Raw genomic sequence first — 25,938 nt, forward strand, 5'->3', positions numbered from 1 at the left:
CGTTGGGCTCTGTGCTGACAGCTCTGAGCCTGGAGCCTGCTTCGGATTCTGTGTCTCCCTCTCTCTCTGCCCCTAACCCACTTGCATTCTGTCTCTGTCTCTCTCAAAAATAAATAAACATTAAAAACATTTTTTTTAAACTTACCCATCTTCTGTCCGATTCTCTACTAACTGCATAGACTAATCCACGATAATGTGATAAGAGGTCCTATTGAAGTTGTGTGTTAACATTTTGACCAAGTCTTCTGAAGAAAATGCAGAAGGTGATTCCAACACGAAGATTCTCGATGGCAGCCTTGTGAGGATGGTTTTGTTTGTTTTGATTATTTGGGGGGGAGAGGTGGAGGTGGAAACAAAACTTTTAGTGCCCCTCAAATTCTATTATACTGGTAGTTCCTTAGTTCACTCGAGGCTGTCCTGTGTGCTAAGGCTTAGTTTGTAAAAGCAAAGAGTTTGGATCCCTGGCTAGCCATTTATACAAAGATCATAATACATATTATCTTATGGCTCCTTGCCTCACGCGTGACCGGCTCCACAAAATGGCAAAAGTCTTTATTAAATTTACTAAACTCAGAGTCAAGAGTACTCATCCACCCACACCCACCCATTTCCCTTCAAATACATAAGGACTTTTGACTCGGTTTCTCCCATGACATCATCTCGCATCCGTGGCTCTCAGCTTTGGCCGTGCCTTGTAATCACCTGGCGAGCTTTAAAAAATATATATGCCTGGATCCCACCCCCAAGGTTCTGATTTAACTGGTGTCGGGTAGGCTGGACATGAGTTTTGTTTTGTTTTGTGTGTGTGTGTGTGTGTTGTTTGGTTTTTAACAAAGGTCCCAGGTGACTCTATTGCGCAGGCTCAGAAGCACACAGAGCTCACACAGGAAGAGAATCTGATAAGTAGAATTATTATGTGTCATCAGGAGCTGGTAAAAAGAAGATATTTTTTCTAGAATTAAAAAAAAAAAAATCATGCTCTGCAAGCCAGATAGGCCTGAAGGGCCTATACTATGCATGTACCATCATCATATGCCATCACCACATGGGATGTTGTTAATATGTTACTTTTGTTTGCTGTTTGTTTGATTCCCTGACATCACCTACTTCAACTATACTGAAACCACTTCTCTTTCCAGAAATTAAGATAATGATTTTTGTAAACTGAAATCCGGCCCCTCGGGGTCCGGACTGGTCTTTGTTTTGTTTTGCAGGTCGCTGTCCGGGCGGATTGTCGGAGGGGTTTGGTGGTTCTTCACCCTGATCATAATTTCTTCCTACACTGCCAATCTTGCTGCTTTCCTGACTGTGGAGAGGATGGTCTCTCCCATAGAGAGTGCTGAAGACTTAGCTAAGCAGACTGAAATTGCATATGGGACCCTGGACTCCGGTTCAACGAAAGAATTTTTCAGAGTAAGTGCTTTGCGGTTAATTGGGCCTGCTGCTTTTTCTTTTATCATCTTCTCACAAAGGCAAATTCACAGTACTTTTAAGGGAGGGATGGGAAAGTGTGGGGCTGTTATCGAAGTGCAGCATAAAACAGCATAATACATAAATACGGCCCTGCTTGGCTGGTGACCTACTTCATTGTTGCTTCAATTAAGACTCGTGCGCGATGTAACAAGTTGGATACAAGGGCACTGAGCTTGAACTCCCAGGTCTGAATCTCATCCCTGTGGCAAAGTGATTGTTTGTCCTTGGGCAAGCCATTAGCCTCGATCACCTTCCTTGAAAACTGAGGGGGCTGAACTAAATGATATGCATTCCCCTTTTGAGCTTTTATAAAGGTAGATATTATGTCTCAGCGTTTCACAGAACTTAGGTACTTGGCTCTAAGACTCTGCAGAGTGATAGACTATAAAATTAGATATTCTGTGTCAGACACTGGCTTCCTATTGAAGTGCTTTACACTTATTTCAAGCGTTCATATACATGCTGATAATTCAACGTTCAAGGAAGCTGGTGATTGTTCTAGTTTCTTGAGTACACTTATACCCCCCTTCTACTCCATCATAGACCCAATCTTAGTGGGGAAACAGCAAGTTGTTCACTAGCAAAAGGTAGTAAAGCTACAGAAACACTGTCAAGAGGAAAGATGAAAGAAGATCAAAGCAGAAAGTTCTAGAAGGATGATATGATGGACAAGCCCCTTTTACATAAACTATCAAGATCTTTGTTCTGCCAACTGGACTACAAGAAAGGCTCCCAGTGGAGTGTTTAAGAACTCAAATGTTTTTCAGTTGCCCCAACCAGGAAAGTACGGTGATTAGAAAATGGACCCATTCTCTACATTACCACTGCCTGCTACCATAACCACTATAACTGGTTGTAGCAATGATACAGAGGCCACTTGTAGAGTAGGTAAAAGGGGAACGTTTAGTCTGTGCAACCAATAATTAAGCTGGTTGGCAGGTGTAACTACTAACTTTTCCTTAACGTCCAGGGTAGATAGATGTTGGTGCTAAACCAGCTTACTTTAAGAAATCAGGAAGAAATGTATTTCTGCATGTATTATCATGAGATTTGCCCAGTTATTTCATGGAAAACCAGGAGTAGGTTTCTCACAATTGTAGCAATTAGCTAAAAACTGTTTTCATTCCCTGAAGGAGAAAGCGTTCATTCTAGGGCCCTTTCCACAATTCTTATCGGCTCTGGATATCCCTTTCTCACTTTTACCACTGTTTACCGAGCAGATCAAAATCCCCAATGAGAGAGAGAGAGGGGGGCCCAGTATTGGAACTATCAATGAAGACCTTCTGGAACTAACCTGGCCTTGACCCTCACCACTGTGGAAGTCCCAGAAACTTATCTAGAAATAATCCCCTGCCTACATGAAATCACCCACATGTTTCAGGGCAACAAGCGGGCAACTTCCATCTGCTGAGTAGTCAGCACATTATCAGCTCCATGGAAATCTGGTTTGGTATCCACCTTCAAAAGCATCCCAGGAGGCATCAAGTTGCTATATGAAGTAATTGATCACTTAGGCTACCAAGATACCAGACTTGGACCCTCTGATAAGAGCCCCTTGTTCCATTGGAAAGCATTTTGCCTTCAAAAACGATTCGAAATTAGGAAGGTGTACTTTAAATGGTAATCGATAGACGGCATCAATTCCCATTAAGCTTTCAAAGGCCATTCATCCATACTGCAGGCAAAGGACCCTCTCTGGGAAGATTTATGAGGGCAAAGGCTTGAAAGCATGACCAAACAGTCGCTGTCCCCTCACCCAGACCCCACCTGCCACACATTTTGTGTCTTTCTCAAAAACCAGGAAAGTGTCTGCTAATCTATTCGATGATGGTTTCATTAAAAAGCCTCACATTACCAGAGCCGATTTGAATCAACATCCAATTCTGAGCAAAGCTATTGCCACATTCTAATTGGTTTGCAGCTTCTAATGCTCACCGATTCCTAGTGACCTTTACAGCCAATGAGTAATTCGTATGGAAATGGGGCTGTTATGAGAATCTGATTAGAGAGGGAGCTGGATATTTCCAGGTATAAGGAAATGCAAATCATTTTCTAATTCTCACGCACCACTTTTTCGTTTTCCCCAATTGGTTGCTCGTGACAGCATTAGGATTCTGTGGGGAAGTTCTTCAGGGCAGCACACGAAGGTTGATGATCTAAGCGTGGAACTGAGCTATCTAGAAAAATCAACTTTTTAAGCCTGCTTGTGCTGGAAATGTTATGTAAACCTAACAAAGGGTAAGGTTGGTATTCATGTAATACAGGGGAGCCCAACCCATCGGTCTTGAAGCCATTTGTACCCTCCATGGTCTCCACCCCACCCTCCTTGAACCACATAGATCGGAGAAGACAGCCAGCCAGAACCCCTCATCTCTCTCCCAGGGACTCCACTGAACTAGTATGTCACCACCCCTCCCCCAGCCCTCACTGATCTGGGGGCAGTTTTAAGAATGGTCACTCCTCCGCACACAGGAAAAGGGAGGACCTCAGATGGCATGCCTTCTGAACTTTAGAAACTAAAACAAGATCACGCCCAGCATTTACAAACACGACATAAGCTCATTTCTTCCCATTCTCACTGCATACTAAAACCACAGAGACCAAATAGTAATACCATAAAACAGCCCGGGGCCAGCCCTCTAGTGCTTCCACTAAGAGAGAGAAATAAATAAAATACAATTCCTTTCTAATTGCCCTGCAGACATTTTTACTCTTCCTGGATAAGGCTGCCATTGAAATGATGGTATTTTAAAATGATTCCTTTGTTTCTCTCATTTTCCAGCTATCCTTAGCTGTTATCTCACAATCACATAAAGTCACTGGCACAGAGAGACCTGTTCCATCCGGAAAGGCAGGGAGGGACTGAGCAAAATGCATGTAGCTGGAAGAGACATCTGAAATATTACCGTGAGCCCTCTCGACTTGAAAACTGATTTCCTTAGACAGCAGCTCCAAAACTAAATGTCCCAACTGCAGTGGAGGCACCCGTGCTAAAAAACACGTCGACAGCTTTATTGTCATTGCCCAGAGAAATGCCACTATGATTTGGAAAGCTGCACCGAAATGATCATTCTCCACTAGGTTTTGGAAATTTAACCTGATACGGATTCATGTTAAAAAGTAGCACTGGAGAAAAAGCAATTCCAAAATTCTCTCTGCCTCCAGACCCCCGGAAATATTCGATGACTATGATGCTTGATTTCTTTTCCAGATACCTGACCGAATCCCCACCAAAGGTAGTTCGAGGCATTAAAGAAGGTTGCATTTTTAAATGAAATGTTTAATATTAATTTAAAGCCTTTTGAAATTCTAAATATAAAAGGACAGGAGTGGAGAGAGAATAAGTTGCTCTCACGTGCTGGGCAGGACAGAGAAACTGAGCTTTATCTGGAGACCACAGAGGGGACTGTCCCATCTTCTGACTTGCAGACATTGTACCACGTGGCACAGCTGAATTTACTCGTGCAAACTGTTTTATTGGAACGCAAGAGTCTATGACGAGCTGTTGTCATCGGTCATATTCATTTTTCTAAATGTAGGCTGTAAATGAAGAGCTCTCGAACTGATTTGAAAAGTAGTCCCTACTAATAGTATTTAGATCCTGCTTACACATTCAGACTCTCTGTGTGTGTGTCTCTCTCTGTCTCTCTCTCACACACACACACACATTTTCAATTGGAGTCCACATTTCCATATCCTTCAGTTATCTATTACAGGGCCTTTGAAGTACACGGGGAAAGGAGAGAAGTCTCCTTTGCACCTATGCTATGCTGACCTTTTCACATGATCGAGAAAACCAACCATTGACCTTTACGCTCTGTTACATGTTACAACTGAGCTATGTACATGTCGGACCTCCCTAACCCCTTAACCCATTCCCCTAGACTCAGGAAACACGCCAACATATGAGAGCCTTTGGTTAAAAATTTTCGCACCAAGTACTACAATGGATTTGCAATTTTGACAGATAATAGACTTGGACAACTGCAACCAGATTTAATTAGTTTGAAGACACATATGATGGGACCAAATGTTTGGGGACACAGCCAAACCACATACTAGGGAACACACAATAGTGACAACAAGAGAGGAGTTTGACACCAAGGGATGGTAGGTCAGAGACATCTGTTGGGCCTACTACTTGGCAGTTTTTAAAAAAGAAAATCCGTTTTTTTAATTTTGACGTGGATCTTTTGATGCCACCTTCTCAAAACCAGTCTGTTCCAATGTCACATGATACGTTGCACGACAAGACTCCTAGACCTCACAGGTCAAGACTGGGGTGGGGCACCAGACACAAGGTGAGGCTGCCGAGGCCTGACCGAACAGGCCTCAGGAAGAGGGAAAGGGACACTCAGACAGCCGTCGGCCTTTCCCGCCCCTCAGCGGCCAGGGGTCTGTGGTTCCATAGGCCTTCCTTGCAGGCAACTCTCAAGCTGCGTGGAGAGCACGCTCTCCAAAGGAGTAGACATTGGTTGACCTGACAACTGTGCACAACCGACCACACACCTCCTATCTGTCTCCAAGAGAAAGGCGGAAATGCAGCAATGAAGACAGGATACGAATAACGCCCTAGATTCTAGTATTTATTCATCACTCTATCAATAACTCTTTTTTTTTAAGTTTATGTATTTATTTTGAGAGAGACAGAGACAGCGTGAGTCGGGGAGGGGCAGAGAGAGAGAGAGAGAGGGAGAGGGAGAGGGAGAATCCCAAGCACACTCCACACTCTTAGCACAGAGCCTGACATGGGGCTCAGACTCACAAACCGTGGGATCATGACCTGAGCCGAAACCGAGTTGGACGCTTAACCGACTGAGCCCCCCAGGCGCCTCTCAATAACTCTTTTTTTGAGCACTCTCTAGGTGCCAAGTTCCAGGCTAAGCACTGAGGATCCATCTCTGTAAACAAAATTAAATTTCTGTCTGTCTTTTACCAAATCACATGAAAATGCTTACACAGGGCCCTCCACCATATTTGGAGGTGATTTTGGGGGGATAGACGGACTTGAAATATAGGCATCTCAGGAACCTAGATGATCACACCCTCCAGGACAGATGACAGTGTTTATTTTTATATTGCTACTTCTCTGCACGCACCAATCTTTGGCTACACTCCATGGTGAATAACAAAAGGGTTAATGATTCTCCATAACCCAACACGAGGGTCAGTTAGGTGGTGAATAAAGCAGAAACGGCCTCTACCCTCTGGGAGCTCACAATCTAGAGGGCCGCCAATTTTCAACACATTTTCACACACATTACCACATTCAATTCACACAACAATCCTGCAATACATGTGAGACAAAATGACATTGTGACTTGATGAATGTCACTGGGCTCAATGGGGAAGAGCTAGAACTCTGAGGCCAGATTGGGTCCCCTTTCCAGCCCGTCTCAGTGCCCTTCTGGTGTGAGTGTTCACAGAAACGGGGGGGCGTTAGGCATGAATCAAGCTTCTGGTGCAGCACGTGCTAAGGCATCTGTATTATCTCCTGGTTGATCTTTTATTTCCCTTGATGGGTCAGTTAGAAAAGAGAACCTATACCCACTTTAAATGACATTTTCCCATGCTCTGATAGCCTCAAAAGGATCCAGGAAAAGAAGCCAAGGAAAAGGAGGTCATCCATAAAACTATAGCGAATGCCACAAACACATCAAACCTCTATAATTCACAGCTGATTATACTTTCTGATATGCCCAGGGTTATGTCATAGCTGGATAAAACTGGAAAGAAAAAGAGAGAGGGAAAAGATGATTTCTAGTTCCACATCCACTGACGACTTCCTTGTTTTTCTTTGGGTGAGAAGCATTCGGTCTCGGTTTCCTCATGTACCGATGGGAATATTCTCTGCTCTACCTTCCTTATGGGGTTGGTAAGAGGATAATATCACAAAAAGCTCTTTAAAAGGATGAAGGTTTCTACAAATGCCAGGAGACTTTAGGGAAAGGGCCCAACAATAGAGCAACTAAAGCATAAAGACTGTCCAGGCAAGGCTCCGTGGAGATGTGAGGGAGGGGTACTTCTCAAGAATAAAATAAGATAAAATCATCTCTGCTGGCTCAGTGGAAGAGAGGTGGGTTTTTTCCTGACTTTGGGAGGAGAGAGAAAGTTCATTTGTATCCTCCCCCCCCCCATCCTGATCCCATCCCTACCCCCGTTATCAAATATTACCCCTGACCTCATCTCTCCATCTTCAGTCATTCCTTTGTGGCTTGCAGATTCAACAACTCCAAAACACACAATTTAGAGCCGCCCTTGAAGACCACCTAGAAACTTCAGGTGCTTCCAAGGGGGCACGCAGGCCATCTGCCCAAAGTAACCAACCATATGGATTTCATTAGCCTAGCTCTGTTAGTCCTCTCAGGTAACCTACTTGCTTATGAGAGCATTTCACAGCTCAGAAAGCCTAAGGGAGTTAAGTCTTCCTTTTCTTTGAGGTTGCTGACTCACGCAGACAAGCAGACAACGCCAGGGTAATTAACACCACGCAGGATCCCCAGATCTTTGGGAGAACTCTTCAACCCTCTTTCTGAGAGTAATTCACCTCAGGATCTTTCTTTTCCTAGCCGACAAAATCAAATCACCTCAGCGCTTCTAGTTGGAGGGGTTGGGCCCATCTGTTCAATTAGACCTTCCTTGAGTTCACCTGGCAAGCCTGCGCAGGTTAATTATTTAAGTTCTCCTTCATCACCAGGCAGACGTCTAAAAACCTGACCATCAGGATCAAATAAAATTTCAACATCCTGAAGCTCAACTAATAAAAACATTAGGTTAACTAGAATGCTTGGTTGCACTCCACTTTTGAAAGGAAAAAGCAACTCACACAAACAAAACCTTGCTCTGACTTTTTTTCTTTTGGGGGGGGGACAAAATTCATTTTTTTTTAATTTAAATTCAAGTTAGTTAACATTCAGTGTTGTCATGGCTTCAGGAGTAGAACCCAGTGATTCATCTCTTACATACAATGCCCAGTGCTCATCCTTAAAAGTGCCCTCGTTAATCCCCATCACCCGTTCTCCCCCACCCAGAAACCCTCGGTTTGTTCTCTGTATTTAAGAGTCTCTTATGATTTACCTCCCTCTCTGTTTTTATCTTATTTTTCCTTCCCTTCCCCTATGTTCATCTCTTGTGTTTCTCGAATTTCACACATGAGTGAAATCATACGATATCTTTCTCTGACTTACTTAGCTCAGCATAATACCCTCCGGTCCCATCCATGTTGTTGCAAATGGCAATATTTCATTCTTCTTCATCACCAAGTAGCATTCCATACACACACACACACACACACGCACACACACACACACCACATCTTCTTTATCCATTCACCAGTCAATGGAAATTTGGGCCTTTCCATCCTTTGGCTATTGTTGCTAGTGCTGCTATAAACATTGGGGTGCATGGGCCCCTTCAAATCAGCATTTTTGTATCTTTTGGATAAATACCTAATAGTGTAATTGCTGGGTTGTAGGGTAGTTCTATTTTTAATTTTTTGAGGAATCGCCATACTGTTTTCCAGAGTGGCTGTGCCAGTTTGCATTCCCACCAACAGTGCAAGAGGGTTCCCCTTTCTCCGCATCCTCACCAGCATCTGTTGTTTCCCGAGCTGTTCATTTTAGCCACTCTGACTGGTGTGCGGTGGCATCTCATTATGAATTTTTTTTCAAAAAAACTACTAGGTGATGTCCTGTGGTCATATGCATTCCAGTCTTCAAAGTCTTCTACCTTTTTAAACAGTGAGTAAATAAATCTTGAGAGTCTATAATATCAAGTTAGGCACCAGGGCTATAATAGTTACGTTTTCACAAAAGGGAGTTAGTCCTCTGTGAAAATACGCTTCAACCACAAAACTGTCTTCTGAGAAGAAAGCAGTAAGACACACTAGAGGCATGAATCATTAGGGACTTCCGGACTTGAAAAATTCTTTGAGGATTAACCGTATCCAAGTAATGTTGCAGTGAACATGGGTGTACCAACAGCTCTTCAAATCCCTGTTTTCAATTCCTTTTGGCATACATATGCTTCAGTGTGGAATTGCTGGATCGTACGACAATCCTTTGCTTGTCTTTTATAACTCTTAGGGTCTATTTTGATACAAAAGATGAGGGCATTTTCTATTCTGGTTTCTTCCCGTTGCTGCTCAAACAATCCTAATCTTCTCAGAGGCCATAGATGCCTCTCTCCCAATAGGAAGAGGGTCGCTAGGTAGTTGCTGTTGGGGCAGAGCTTTAGCTAGTATCACAAAGTTTCATCTTGATACATCTTGACTGGAGTTGTGGAGGAGGATGTGTATGTGTGTAAGTGTTGAAAAAAACCTGAAGTCCTGTCTATACCACACATATGTACAGAGGGTCCTGGATATTTTAGCTACCGATTCCAGCTTGTAACAAAACTTTGAGGGAACATGCTTTCTCTTTCTGTGTTTGGGCTACAACTTTGATGCCCCAGCAAGATGGCACCAGAAGGCAGCCGCTGGATGGTAGAGTGAAACCCATCTTCTTTCTGTTTGAAACGGTTTAGAATGTCACCTGTCTGAAGGACGGACTTGGATAGTGATGATCTATTGCATTTCTTCCCTCGTCTGATTGTGAGCATCTGTCTGTACGTTATCCCCAAAACAAATCTATCTGCACACTCCTGGTGCCCTAATGAAGAGGTTCCTGAAGGTGGTTAGCTGCTATGCCTAACAAAGCCTGCACTGTAGAACCGAATCTTACTTCCCAGCTTTATGAAAATTCTTATGTGTTCACAGCCTGATTTATTTGAGTCTCAATTTTGTCTCCTTTGAGTCTCCCATCTGGGTTACAGACTATTTCCTGTATCATTCAGTAGCACTGGTGTTCCAACCCGCTGAGTAAAGAACCCTGTCCTACACACTCTGGGCATGAGTAGGAGACGCCATCCAGACCCCTGAGTCCAATATGCAGACAATAGGGGAGTCGGGTGGACTAATCAGGAAAGGTTTCTGGAGAAAAGGACATCTTAAAAATATTTGGAGAGAAAAGAATTTAAAAATAGTTCAAGGGGTTTGTGAGAATATATGTGGGACCCAAAAAAGCCCCCAAGAACAAATAAACAACAAGACCATGACTTTATATCATGTTAGACTATGGCTACTATTGACTGGGGAACTGTTAGTTTCTGTAGGATTCACACTAAGATTTGTCTGCATAAGATAGCGTATGTATATATGTTTGGGGAAGGGAGTTCGTGATGGAAAAAAGTTTCCAAAAAAAATATTGCTTTGAAACAATAGTACCATGGTAGAAACCAATCTATAGACTGCCACAGGTAAATTGGAAATCACTGCTTGAGACCAAGGTGCTCTGAGCGCTGTCTTATTTCCAATTTCATAATTCACATTTGGCATGTGAAGATGAGGTTCATTAACAAGGGACTCTCCAAGGAATACTTTGCTTTCTTTTAAATGAGTTTGAGGAACCAGTGTTGAAAAGCAAAATCTATCTCTGCTTTGGAAAACAATACCAAATGAAAGATTTCATAACCAACCCTTCATTTTTAAAAATAACCCCACTACAATAGACATTATTTCACCAAAATAAACAGCTCCTTTCCTGAATGTCGTAGTACTAATGAGGTAATCATGAAGGGAATCATATGAAAGCCCCTTTGCACAAAATTTTGAAGTTTGATTCCAAATACTTGTATCTTGCCCCTTTCTTCCAGACAAGACACACATACACGAGTGTGCATACACACAGACACACACACACACACACACACACACGCCACCACCACCACCATTTGGGTAAATGTGATTAACAAATAACTGAAGTTTACTATATATGAAATCAGCAGGGAGCCAACTGCCCCACTGGCCAAATACTGAAGAACATTTCTGCTTTATTTTCTTGGCCTGGGGTTTCAGTCAATTGGATGAGCAAGAAGGTTGAGAATAGCAGGGTCAATGACTGAGGAGAAATATAAATAAATTCAAGGAGGCTTAGATAAATTCATGTAATACAGAGCCATAGAAAGTTGTTAAAAGTAAGAGGCAAGTGCTTGAAGGACACCTTCAGATGTTTAGAGTTGACATCAAGAGGACAGGCATGGCTTCTCATAGTTCTTTGTTGACCTTATCTTAAAACACTCCTAGCTCGAATCACCCAAAGAGCTGACCTACAGGGACCAGTCTACAATTTTTTACAAGATTGTTTTTCACATCACAAGAATTGAGACTATTTAGCCTGAAGAAAATATGCAGCAGTGGAATATATTAGGATTGTCTTAAAATATTTGAAGGGTAGACATTTCAAAGATGAATTGTACTTGTTTTGTGGGGCCCTAAGGGACAGAACAAAACTCAAAGGGTGGATATTACAGGGATAGAGATTTTTGGCTCATTGTAAAAAGAAGATTCTCATAGAGCAATCCAAAAATAGAATGGGCTGTCTCCATAGATAACGAGCTGTTCATCTTTGAATGGATTCAAGATTAGGCTAATGGCCACTTGTCAGGGATGTCAAATAGGGGACTCAATAATCTGATGAATGACTGCACTAGAGCAGTGTTTTCCAACACTGGTTGTGTGTAAAATCATTTCCAGAGCTATTTTAAAACACAGATTATTGGGTCTCATGCCTCCTCCCCTCATGTTGATTCCATAGGTTCTATTAATCTGCATTAAAAAAAAATTTTAATGTTTATTTGTTTTTGAGAGAGAGAGAGAGAGAGCATGAGCAGGATAGGGGCACAGGGAGGGAAGGAGACACAGAATCCGAAGCAGGCTCCGGGCTCTGAGCCATCAGCACAGAGCCCGATGCGGGGCTCAAACCCACGAACCGTGAGATCGTGACCAGAGCCAGAGTCAGACGTTTAACCGACTGAGCCACCCAGGCGCCCCTTAATCTGCATTTTTTAAACTAGCACCCCAAGTGGTTCTAACACAGATGACTAAGAGCCACTCTTTGAAGAACGTTTGACTATACAGCATATAAGATAATTTATACTTTGATGATTTGGATTTGCCTTTTTTTCTATGATTCCTATGTGAAGGATGCTGGGAGAAGGCTGGAGGCTGGGCCTGCAGGGCAGAGAGAAGCCTGAGTAGGAGTAGCTAGGCCTGTCTGGCAGGAAGAGGTATCTCGAGAGTGAGTACAGCTGACTGGCTGAGTGGTGGCCTCCCCTTCCCAGTGTTCCTGTCAGGGAGGGAGAGAAAGGAAGAAACTTTCCTCTGATCCACAGGGACCAATGGGAGATGATTGTCTCAGGGACTGGAATCTGAGGCCTTGGGAGACCCCAAGTGCAGACAGATACCTACAGGGAAGCTCAAGCAGTGGAATCTGACTATGGGTAATACAAGGCCTAAAAGTGAGGAAGAAATGCCACTGCAGGGGCATAATGTCCAGAAGCTTTGAAATATTTATAATTTTCCTCCTATGATCCTTATGACGCCCTTCCTTTTCCATCCTCATTTACTGCATGGGTCTTGGGTGACCAGGACCATCGTATTAGCATCTTTATCACCCTACAGCAAGCCCCTGATTCAAACTTCCCGTCCTAGAGGGCTGCAGGTGACCGGGTACAGGCATTGGTCGTAGGTGGAGATGGTGATCGGTATGACCTAGGTAAAGGCTAAGAGTAAGAGGAATTGCTTGGGGACAATGGGACAGAAGTAGAAGACAGACCAGGAGCTCTCTCCTACTTTCCTGTAACTGCCCCTTCCTTCCCTTTTCTTTCCTTCTCTTACCTGCTGGGTCCCAAGGGGTCAGGGCTGCTATGTTGGCGCTTTTATAGAGGCTTCAGAGAACCTCTTTTCCTCGAATGGCCCCCCCTACCCGGAAGAACTTAGGTAAGCATCCCTAGGGGCTAGTCAGTGTGGAAAAACAAAAGCAGTCAAACCTCGAAAGAAGCAGGGGCACAAGACATTTCACAAAGAGAAAGAAAACAATGGGACAGAAGGAAGAGACCGTTCAGGAGCTAGAAACCACCAGCCAACGTGACAGAAGCTGCCAGCGCTCCCTCAGTCTCTGTCCCCCTGTGACCTGCATGGTCGGGGCTGCTGGCTTGGCGGTTTCACAGAGGCTTCAGGCAATCCCAAACCCCCAATGCCCCAGGCCAGAGGGCAGTAGGTAGACACACAGAACATCCGGCCTTCACTTCCGGAAGTGTGTTAAAATACAGTTGGGGGGCGGGCGGCGCGTGGATGGCTCAGTCATTCGAGCAACCGGCTTGGTTTTGGCTGAGGTCGTGATCTCACAGTTCCTGGGTTGGAGCTCCGCGTTGGGCTCTGCACTGACCGTGTGGCTGGCATCTGCTTGGTTGGGAGTCTCTCTCTCTCTCTCTCTCTCTCTCTCTCCCTGCTCCTCCCCAACTCACTCACTCACTCTCACTCTAAAAAAAATTAAATTAAAAAATCTTTCAAAATACAGTTGGAAACCATGGGCGAGAGAAATGGCCTTAAGAATGAAGGGGCAGGATGAGAAATTTCAACAAGAGTTTTGAACTCTTGTTGGCCATGGGCCAAGGCGCTCTCTACTGTCACATGACCTCTCGCCTCCCTTCTTCTTGGTCCTTTTCCATCCTTTTTATGATGTGGTAGCCCTACTGTGTTACTGCTTTTCAGATGCTTCAGGGAGCCTCATGCCTCAAAGTTCCCAACCCGGGGGAACTTAGCTGGGTAGACATGAACCCGGTCACTGCGAAGAGCTCAGAATTAGGAGGACCTAAATGCTATCAGGAAGAGGAATGTATTCTAGGGGCGCCCGGGTGGCTCAGCAGGTTAAGCATCTGACCCTTGGTTTGGCTCACATCATGATCTCATGGTTCGTGAGTTCAAGTTCTGTGCTGACAGGGCGGAACCTGCCTGGGATTCTCTCTCTCTCCCTCTCTTTTTGCCCCTCCTCTTCTCATGCTCTCTCTCTCTCTTTCCTTCTCTCTCTTTCTCAAAATAAATCAACTTTTAAAAAAGATTTAAAAAGGCAAGATGAATGTATTTTAAAACTGGCCCAGAAGGCTTCCTTCAGAAGCCGGAAGCGCGTTTCTAGTGCATCGCCCTCTGTTTCTTACCCGTTCCCTTTCCCTACTTTACCTCCTGGGTCTGGGCTTCGGGCAACAAATGCAATTGCATTTGTTTCTTACAGAGGCATTAGGGACACCAGAGGTTCGACCTTCCCCACACGGGAGGCTTGCGGAGTGGACAGCCCCGAGTACCCACATGGCAGGGTGAGGCTTCCTGGGAGTGAGTGCAGGTGACTGGTGAGAGGAGTTTCAGCGGGCCCCCTCCTTCTGGTGTCTCTACTAAGAAGGGTTAGTGACGGCTCATCTTTCTAGAAAGGAGTCGTATATGGTGGACATTCGTAACCAGACTGAAGTGAAATTGCTGCGCTCTCTTCTTCCTCCTTCCCTTTTGCTACTTCTACGTCTCTGCATGCTGTGGGCAGCAGGTAAACAGGTGTGATGCACCAGGGTGCCGGTCGGGCCATTCCGGTTCCCAAGCAGGAGACCAATGCTCTCCAGCCCAGAGACCAGATTGCCCGGCCTTCACCCACGCCATCGGTCGGAGGGCAGTCGGTCGGTTTTCCAGTCAGTGCAGGCTGGGGGCATTGCCAAGACTCCTACGGGGTTAAGCCGGCGTGGGGAAATGTTAACCAGGTAGGTAGAGTATCCCCACCACAGATTAGCTGTTGATGAGTACCTGAGAGGAACCATTCCTCCTTTCTAACCTCCCTTGGGGTGCCAGCATCCCCCAACCAAAAGTGTGGATGCCGATTAGGACGGAGAAGAGACTTGCGACCCTCCCCCCCACTGAAGAGTAATTGCTCTCTTCCGTGGGGACCAGATGAGTTTTTGTCAGGCTAGCGTCCAGTCCTCTTCCCCTCTGTCCCCCTGGGGGCCCTTGCTGTTGCCACGGATACCTCTTCCAGTGGCCAGGGGCACTGTGGGGGAAACGGCACAAGATCCACTGTATCAGGACCTCCCGCCTTAAGTGGCTTTGTAGGGGCTTTTTCGTCTTCCTGGGCAATTATTGGGATTGCCCTTCCTCCAGTCTAGAGATTAACAGGGGCTAGTTAAAGCCATTTGTTACCTTTAAGGCTTCCCTTTTCTTGCCAAACCTGTGGCTCCGCAACACAGCCAGACCCATCCTTAACTAATCCATATATCAGAAAATTCACAACTGATGAAAGCGATAAATAGTAATTACTCACATTAGAAATATATTCTTCCCTGGAAAATGGAGATACCCTAGTGCATTTTGGTGTTTACAGATCATTAACTGCTTGTCGGAAGAACCTAAGAGGAGGGCTGTCAGAAATAAACATAAAACAGCCCATGCATCGAAAGAGAAATAAAATTTGATTTTCAAAAATGAATCTAATTCATGGCACAGCTTTTTCTAGGAATTCATCTGTTACATGATGGAAGGCATACTCTTATCTAAGGCATAGCAGCACCAAGCAGGGAAAGAAAAGTTCAAAGGGGTTGAAAAACTTACTTACTGAAGTTGAGCCAATCTACATAGATACGGTTACAGCATTCCAGAAGTCTGGTAGCTAATCTTGGAGTCTCCCGTACAAACATCAGTTATTTTTTTCAATACTTTGGATCCGTGTCTTCCCAACACTGTACCATATATTCAGCACGTCTCATGTTGCCAAGACGGAATTAAAAAGTTCCGCATTCCCTGATTTTGTATTTAAATTTGTAACCTTAATGTTGCATTAATGGCCTGTTTTGCATATCTGTTTGATTGTACCGTCTTAAAGATTCATTTAAACCTGGGGAGGACAGCATGACTCCTACCTGCTTCTCATTAATAACATACTTTTCAGTGAGCGGATAATGAATGACCTGGATAGAAATCAGTAGAAATGCAGAGTGCCATTAGGCGCAGAAGGGGGGGGGGGGGCGGGGCGTCCACTTTTTCCACCATACTGACAAACAGTTTCGAGGCAGAAGGTGTTGGAAGCAAGCCTCAAAGAGAGACGACTGTCTAGGAGGGTTCTTAATTAAATAGTCTGTCGTCTTTACATGCAGGACTGTGAAGGAAGAGGCACCTTGACGGAAATTAAAATTTGCAAGTGACTTAAAAAATCTTGCGTTAATAGAAACAAGCCATCTAATTATGAAAAAGAAAACCAGATAACTCGTAGTGACAGATTACCTTAATGGGCTCTGAAAAACACACGGGTCTGCGTAAACATCCTTTAATTTGTTGAGTTCACTATTGTTAGTGGCACATTGGCGGGGGTGCAGAGTAGGGGCTAGCGAGCAGTGAGCATTTCAGCTGATAAAGGGCTGCCATTGGTTGCTCAGAGTTGGAACAGAGGGCAAGCAGGAAAGTCTTAGAGGAAAAATAAAGAACTTTTTTTTTTTAAAGTATTATTGGCCTCCTCCACTCTTCTGGAATAGCCCCAGATGATAATGGTCTTGCTTGAGAGATCGAGGGCCTGTTTTTCAAGTTACTGTATTTCTTTGGTAATAAGGTGCTGGCAGCACCTGTATTTCTTTGGTAATAAGGTGCTGGCAGGACTTAAGGAGAATGCATTTCAAGCCAACGACTCCTAATAAATTATCCCACAGACCACAGGTTTCACAGGTGCTAGAAAACAGGAAATTTGGAAATGCAACCTGGACTTTCAAGTTCCCTTTACTCTTCTAAATCCTTTAGGATTCAACATGGCTTCCTTCTGCAGTTTGACTGTTGATCCTTACTGAGTGGAGGTGATAACTGTTTTTCTATCAGAAACGCAAGTCAAATGAAATAATGGTTTGCTTAGGTTTACCCTGGAGAGTTTTTAGACTTTGGTTTTGTTTCTGTTCAATAGTAGCAGTGAATACACAGGCCTGAATATAAAACAACCTAGTTTTCTAGATGATTCTTTAAAAACAACAATTTTGCTTCAGCTCATGCATCTGTTCCCTGGGGTTTTTTTTCTTCTTCCTAATGGGGTTTGGTTTGCAAATTTGCGATTTGGCAGCACTGGTTTCAGTGTGGGCCTTTTGGTATGCTTGGTTCAAGACCCTGGTCACCGTATGACTCTAACCAAGCCGAGTGGCCATAACATTCAACCTGTCTAATTTCCCCCAGTCATACCTCCATATGAAATGCTGGTCCCGTCCTCCCTTTGGTGACTCAGAAAAGGCAAATTTACAGCTGTGACCTTAATATGATTGTAACACAGTTTGAAAATGCTAGGCAAAGGCATTTGGAATGAGTACTTGACAAAGTTACTTGGAATTTTTAGTGGAAAGCATCTCTGGAGATTCTACCACTTTCAATTTTGATTACACTCAATTCTTCAACCCATCTATCAGCGCTGATACTGGGAAGTACTATTTTTGAAAAACTGAGGGAAATTGTGAACGTGTCACCTGCCTGCCCACCTCTGTTGGAATTCTTCTCTTGGAAAGGAGAACCAGAGAGAGGGTGTCCAAACAACTTAATGTAACAACTCACAGAGCCAGAAAGAGAAAATTAGGCTAAGTGGAACTTTAGGAAGCATACTCTATTTTTTTTCCACAAATATTTCCTTGTATAATGCTCTGCTCTTTTGAAGGAAAGTATAATTCTCAGGCAGCAATAACGAGAATATTCTTTCATGGCATACCTAGACCCAGGAGTTCATTTATTTTCAACTTTATATGAATAGACTAAATTTAAAAGAACCAGTTCCTGTGCACCCCCAAGAGATTTTTCCCCACGCAAATAATAAATACAGCTTACCTTTCTCTAGAGTGGCCTTTCATAAACAACAGTCTGGGTAGGCTGTTCCAGAGCTACAGCTCAGACCTGAATGGGGCAGGAGTTTCGCTTCCTCCTTCCCTGCCCCTCAACTTAGGCTACAGCCAATCCCTCCAACTGGTGCCGTCAGACATCGATACGGCCATCACTTCCGCCATCAGAGCAAACAAGAAGAATATTGTGAGACAGACAAAGTCGTTCTTGGTGCCCTTTTGCTGCCTTCTAGTCCCTCTTTGCCTTCTGCTTCACTTAAGCGGTAGACCTGCACCATCCAATATGGTACCCACTAACCCCATGTGACTAGTTCAATTTAAAGAAATTAAAACTAAAATAAAATTTAGAATTCAGTTGCTCAGTGGCACTAGCCAAATTTCAAGTGTTCAACAGGCATGTGTGGCTAGAAGCTACCATGTTGGACAGCACAGATATAGAACATTTCAGAAAGTTCTATTGGACCGTGCTTCTGACTGTTCCTTCAGTTTCTTGATAGTGAAAACCATATCTTCCACATCTCCATGCCCTATACCATTCTACCACAATGCCTGATACAACTGAACAGGGGGACGGGGCGGGGGGGGGGGGGGCGGAATTTAACTAAGTTTCCCAACGAAGTAACTAAGTGCTTACTATGTTGTCAAGAGCTGTGCTAAATCCATTATAAGCAATCTCTCATTTCATCATTGCAAGACCACTGTGAGGTAGATCCTATCACCGTCCTCATTTTTTTCAGATAAGGAAACTGAGGTAACGAGAATATTCTTTCATGGCATACCTAGACCCAGGAGTTCATCTTTTTTCAATTTTATATGAATAGAATAAATTTAAAAGAATTTTAATTCTTTAGTTCCTGTGTATGCCCAAGGGCATTTCAGTGAGTTTAAATGCTTTACCCAAAGTCACTCAGCTAACAAGTACCAAAGTCAGGTCTTTATAACTTCAGGACCTACGTTCTTAACTTCTGCTCTATGCACCACCAAAAGAAAATACGTAACTGTGCATTTCACCACGGACAGGCCAGCCTCTCGCAGAACGCTGCTGACTGGGTAGCTTTTCCACGGGACTCATGTGGTCAGGGCAGAATAAAGACAGGTTGGGATCAAGGCCTGAGCATGAAGAATGGGGGGTGTAAAGAAGTATGTTGGCTTGTGTTTGTGTGTGGGTATCAAACTAGGTGGCTGACTACTTCTCTAAATGAAATAACAGCAAAGTAGTAGCCTTAACTACCGTTTTACACATGGAGACCATTGCCGTTGGCCCCCAGTGGTGAAGATTAGTGAAACCTAATCATTTTTTGAAGTCACCCCCGCAAGCTGCACTTACCAGAAGGTTCTGTAACTCGAGCTTCCATGCCGCAGGGTTTGTGCCAGGACACGCAAACGCCAGAAAATCAATTTTCCTGCAGCTTTCACAGTCAGCGTGTTTGCCAGACAAAACCCCAGCCAGCCACTTTTTTTTTTTAAATCAGCGTAGCACCATTAGAAAGAATACTTACTGGAACACTCCTAACAGCAAGAAGGAAAAGACTTAAATCTAAACCCAACTGTTCAAACTTGAGAGCCACGGGAGATGGTGAAATGTGAATATATTGAAATTGAACATTTTGGTGGCCCCATTTGGACGTATAAGGCATTCTCTGCTAAGCATCTAATGAATTAGTTTTGATCCTAGTCTCTGCCTCAGTAGCACTGACAGCACATAACTTGCCGTCATCCTTCTTCCCACCCACATGTGCCCATGCCCTCAGTGTGCCCCTGACTTATCACCCCGTGACATCCCAGCTTGCCTGCCATCCCCAAGACCTATCTTGATTCTCCTTCCCTCCCGTATTCCTCTGGCACAAATTCTCTAATAAACCAAATTATACAAAGGTGGTGGGTGTGAGTTTTGTTACCCTCCCATTTACCACGATAGCGTGATCTAATTTATTGAGAATTTACTACATGCCAGGCACTGTGCTGGGTGCTTTATAGGAATGATCTCACTTCGTATTCTATCTCCATTTCAGAGATAATTATTAGAGTGTTAGAGGAATTTAAGTAATTTGTCCAAGTCCAACAGAAGGCATGATCTATAATGGTAGGATTTAGGGCCTTGTGACAGACTAGTGGAGTATTATATTGGTGCCTTTTACACCATAGCATACTTAACAGCCTTCAAAGTTGAACCAAAGAAGATGAAGGCTATATAAAATCATGTCAAAATGACAGGTCAAAGATGTAAACCTCAGTGAAGTCACCGGCATTTTGCTCAATGTAGTCACCAGCAATTTCTTCCCTGGGAGGCAGTGTGGAGTAGTAGGAAAAAACGGGTTTGGGAACCCAACAGACCCCGATTTGAGGGCTAATTCTGCCATTTCGCACCTATGCAATTATCACCTTACCTCTTTAAGCTTTGAAGGATGGTAGGGGAGACTAATGATGACAATGTAATCAAGAATATAGACTTCCATGTCAAATGATCTGGGTTTAAATCGCAGCTACTTCACTCATTCATTCAGTTAATACTTACTGAGGGCATTCTATGTGACAGCCTTTGTTCTAAGTCCTCAAATGAAACAAAGTCCTTTTGGACTTTGTCTTTGTGGATGAGACAAAAAAAAGATAAGCAAATATGTAAATAACGTGTATGTTTCAGTTGGCGTTATGTGAAATGAAACAAGCAGGTAAGGAGACAACAGGTCGGGAATGCTATTTTATCTCAGCTGATTGAGGAAGGCCTCTCTGTTGAGGTGACATTTGCTCAGACACCTAAATGAAGTGGGGGGCAGGCCATGAAAACATGGGGTGGAGGGGGTGGGGAGAAATTCATTTCAGATGCAGCGGCATGAGCAAGGCTCTGACCGGGGAACATGCTTGGTCAGTTTGAGAATGAAGGCCCGCGTGGCCGAAGCAAAGCGAGAGAGGGAAGGAAGGGTAAGAGATGAGGGCAGACAAGACAAACCAGAGCCCGTTGTGCTGGGCCTCCCAAGCCCTGGTAAGGACGTTGGATTTTATTCTGTGTGTGATAGGAAGCCATTCTGAGGGGTTTGAGCAGAGGAATGACATGATCCAATTTGTGCACAAAAGGACCGTGCAGACTGGTAGGCGAGGGTAAAAGTTGCAGTACTTTTGACCTTGCAAGAACTTGACCTTGCAAGGATCACCTGTCCATATCCCAGTTTTGGAGAAACGCAAAGACACAACATTTACTCGTGAAGGTGAAGGAGGGCCCAGGAGGTGCACAGGAGTCTATAGTGCCCGGTTCAGGCAGACAGCAGACCGAAGCCACCTTTTCAAATTTGTACCAGCTAGCAGTGCCGCCTGAGCCTTTATTAAAAGTAGCAATTTTAGAGGGGGCTAAATAATTTGGAAGAAAAAGCAGATTATAGTTTTTAATGATGTTCTCTTAACTAAAGATACACAACCTACAGAAGAAATGGACCAAATTCTTAAGCAATAAATAAGCTACAATAATAGTAGATAGCGCAGGAAAAATGAAGGAGGGTAAGGCATTTTTGTTTGAAACATGCCATTTCCCCTTCGTTAGTGTCCTGTTCGCAGGGACGGCTTTTTCCAGCCTCTGAACAGCACCTTTTACAATGCCAAGAAACTCACTCCCCTTTCTGGGACACCCATCCCCTATTCAAATAAAAAGGATCCCTTGCTCAAAGGTAACAGAAACCTTTGTAACATCAGTGACTGCCTCCATGAGGACCAAGACTCCTGATGCCAGAAAGGAGGGACAGAATGGATCTCTGAGCCAAAAAGACAGTGAAGTCGGGTGAAAGAGGTAGAGACTGAGAACCCAGCCTCTCTGTGGCATGTACAAAGCTAGTTTTATACATACAGTGGTGGAAATGGACAATAGAGGCATGATACCTGCAGTGGCCAAAAAATAAATGCATAAAGCCAGCCCATTCCCCTTTGGGGAATGCTGGAGTACAAAATTCCTAAAACCAGCATACCTGGCTGGCTTGGCGAGTGGAGCGGGCAACCCTGGATCTCGTGGTTGTGAGTTCTCACCCCATGTTGGGTGTAGAGATTACTTAAAAGTAAATCTTGCCTCCCAAAAAGGTACCTAAAACCATCGTCCCCTGACCTTTCCTTCATTCTATCCTCTCAAATTATTCACTTAGAACACACTGTACATGATTGGGGTATAGCGATGTCACAAACACCAATACTTTTTTTGCAAAATGTAACTTTGTCTACATGCTGACAGCAAATGAATACCGTGAGTGAATTAGCTTCCAATTTATTGGTCTGTTGTGTTAATGTTAATTCTCGACTCTCAACATATCAAAAAAACGCCTGTTGAATCCTGTTGAAATGAAAAATTGTGTTCATGTCCACATCACGAGAAGAGAGTGTGTTATTGTCCTTTGTGCTAGTGCCGCTATATCGAGCACGTTATCATCAGTTGTTGGGGCCCCATTTTAGGAGGGACTTTGAAAAATTAAAAAGCATCTAGAAGATGGAGCTTCCCAGAAAGAGGCGGGGTGGGTGACGGGAATTCATGTCATAAGAGTAATAAATGAAGGCCCTTATAATGTTTAGTCGGCAAAAGAGACAATTAACAGGTGACACGGCAGTGGTAATCTTCAGCAGCCACACCATGTGGAAAAGGGCATATTTGTTCGATGTACTGCAGAGTGCAGAATTAGGACCCATAGGTGGAACTGCAGTTGTGATATTCATTCATCCCACAGATACATAGTGAGGGTTTCATACATGCCAGGCATTATGCTAGTCACTGGGAAGAGAGAGAGAGAGAGAGAGAGAGAGAGAGAGAGAGACGTAATTCCTACTCCCAAGGAGCTCAGGTTGCACTGGAGATGACCATTAGAAAGCAGTACAACCAGTGCTCCGTACAATGGAGAAACGGAAGCGGAAAGAAGAGACCACCCAATTCAGGCAGAAGGCAGGATAGGACTGGAGGGGAGAGAGACTGTCATGAAGGATGTCAGCCCAACAAAAAGAATTTTCTATCAATTTGAACTGTCATAAGTTATGAGCCTCTTCTGAGCTCGGGAGTGCCTCACCACCAGAGACATTTGAGCAGAGAAGCCAGGCTGCATGGGGTGAGAAGCTGAACCAGATGGTTTTGAAGGTTTCTTCTATTTCTAAAAGAAAGGCTGTTACACTACTGATTCCAATTGGATGTTCTATTGATCAAGCGGGTGTTCTCATTTAACTCTTAGGGAAGCAGAAAGCTTCATTCACCAGGTCTCCCCAGTAGCAGTGTTCTGGTTAATGGAGACTTTAATGTGTGAGCCTCAACTTAACTATCAAATGTAAGTTTTAAAGGAAAATTTGCCATCCTCCCCATATGTCTTCCTCAAAAACGTTTTTTAAGTCCAAATCAAATGATGATTACTTTTATTAATGGCAGACCATGGGCATTCACCGGAATGTATCCGAAGACCCAAATATGTGAATAACACTTGAACATAGAATTCCCTCCATAAAATGAAGCAATGATTCTGTTAAATAGGGGATTAAAGTAATTTATCATACTATTAAGTTCTGTCACTAAAACAAATGATGCTTTCTGTGCTAGAAAAATATGTAATGTTTTTGGCACTTCTCGTATGCCGGGCACTGTTCTAAGTGACATGTACGTATTAACTCATGTCATTTCTCTCAAGAAATCTTTGAAGTAGGCACTTTAAAAAAAATTATCCCATTTGATGGATGAGGAAATTGAGGCACGTGGGGGCTTGATAACTTCAACACGTAGCGAGTGAGATTCAAACCCAAGCGATGCGACTCCACACTCTCAAACATGGCACCAGACATTTACGTCGTGCGCCTGGTCTACGGAGGAACAGTCATGCGCAGTGATGAGGGGCAGCCAGCGCCACTGCAGAGAGAGGCAAAGTCTGAGTGGTGGGCTAAGTGCGGTCACTAATCACTCGTTTCTACACATCAGCCTCACTGGGCCCAAGATCCAAATTTCCACTCAACAAAAGCAAATTTCTTTGTACAGTTGACCTTCATGACCTGTGACAAATACTTGGAAGGGTGATTGTTGAATCCATGAATGCTAGAGCTCTGCTTGATCTCCTGTTTTGGATTAATCTGTTCCTCCTCCATTCATGTATTTCTCCTTTTGGATTTCATATGCTAATTTCTAGCAGTGCTAAGAGAATTCCGCGTGGCCTCTCTGCATACCCGTTGTTTATTCGTTCTGAGGTACAAAATGGTGCTCTGTGGGATGAAATAAATGAATCGTGGCAGGTTTGAGAAAAATGAACTTGCTATTACACATCCTGCCCATAATTTTTTTAATTTCTCCCAGATGATTGAACTAAGATTCAATTCCTTTTATTGCCTTCAGTATTTCAGCCAAAATAAGACAGACTGCAAAAAAAAAAAAAATGCTAGTGATTTTTTTTTCTTCTTTTTGGTCTAAATGTTATACAGTCACTTAAATACCAGTTAGGAAGATAAACGTTTCAGCTCAATTTTTCTCACTTGTGAGCCATTGCTTTTTCCCCTTCTTAACCTCCTTCAGAATTCAGTCATCAACCAGGAGCCAGTCATTTCTGCCACTAACTAACTTTTCATTTCCTGAATTCATTAATATCTGCTGCTTGTACACTGCACGCATTCAAAGTGCCCACTTCAAGCACCGCCATTTATTCTCCTAGAAATGCATCATTACCTAAGGGAATAAACCCTTTTAACCTGTATCAGCAATCAAAGAGCTCAAGTAAATGATGAAGTAAATGAATCCAAATTATAGTGCATGCAGATCACAATTCACAAACCCTTTGCCCTTGCCTTATAAATTTATCTTTGGACGTAATAGCCCGTTTGCAAATAATGTAAGAGACAAATTGGTCTACCCCCTCCCCCTTTCGCTCAGGTTCAATTGGACCAAGATGAACACAAAGTACCTCTTTGCAAGTGCATGGAGATACACACCTACCACAGGCTTGTCTCCAATGCCAAAAAAAATTGGAATTGACCTAAAAGTCCTTCAATGGGAGATTGGGTAAAGTATGGTGTAGCCATAGCTGGAAATGCTCTGCAGTCATTACAAAAGAGATGTTTATTCTCATAAAAATATAAAGAGTTGCAAGGGAGTGAATGATAAAGATCAAATTCAGGATAATAACTTCTGGCCTGGAGGAAGGGTATGGAGTTAGAGAGGGGAGTATAGGCAGACTTCAACTAACTTCATAATGTTCTACTGAGTTTTGTGGCAAGTACGGAGGTGTCCTTACATTATGTTTCATATCTTACAGTGCAGCTGAATTATTTACTAGTTTATAAAATTCTTTGAGCCACTGACTAGGAAATTCCTACTGAGGTAAAATTAAGTCATTGAGAGTGTGTTTCATTATGATGTTTCGAAATTGTTTTATGCGTCAGATGAGGATAACGTGCTCTGGAATGAGCATAAATGTCAACGGGTGAGATCTCAATCTTAGAAGACCTTGATTATTGGGGGAGAAAGTTATTGGTGTGGACAACAAAGGCAAGCTCAGTGGCAAAAACAAGAACAAAACAAAGTGGATTATAAAGCATATATCCTGATTGGTTTAGCTGGGAGTTGGAGTCAACGATCTTTAGAGTAACTTCAGCTCTAGAATTCTACAGGGCTATAAAACCAGTGTTAGTAACCATTTTTCACCAACCTTCTGATGCCTTTGACCAACAATCTAGATGTCACCCTGATCCAGCTAAGCTTCAGTTATTAAGCAAATACATCTTAAATGCCTACTATGTACATTGTGCTGGCTGCCAAGAGGGCTACCAAAATGAATCAGG

General features: G+C 43.5%; 1 protein-coding gene across 4 annotated transcripts in view; it reads left to right on the plus strand.

Annotated features, from left to right (window-relative positions):
- Nucleotides 1–25,938, plus strand: part of GRIA3 (glutamate ionotropic receptor AMPA type subunit 3) — a 266,006-nt gene that overhangs the window by 211,811 nt on the left and 28,257 nt on the right. For all 4 annotated transcript variants that reach the window (XM_030305646.1, XM_030305647.1, XM_030305650.1 and 1 more), the window contains one exon: nucleotides 1,215–1,413. In XM_030305646.1, the coding sequence (XP_030161506.1) occupies nucleotides 1,215–1,413 (199 nt within the window). The remainder of the gene's footprint in view (nucleotides 1–1,214; nucleotides 1,414–25,938) is intronic.

This window comes from Lynx canadensis, chromosome X (genome assembly GCF_007474595.2).
Source record: "Lynx canadensis isolate LIC74 chromosome X, mLynCan4.pri.v2, whole genome shotgun sequence".
Lineage (NCBI taxonomy): Eukaryota > Metazoa > Chordata > Mammalia > Carnivora > Felidae > Lynx > Lynx canadensis.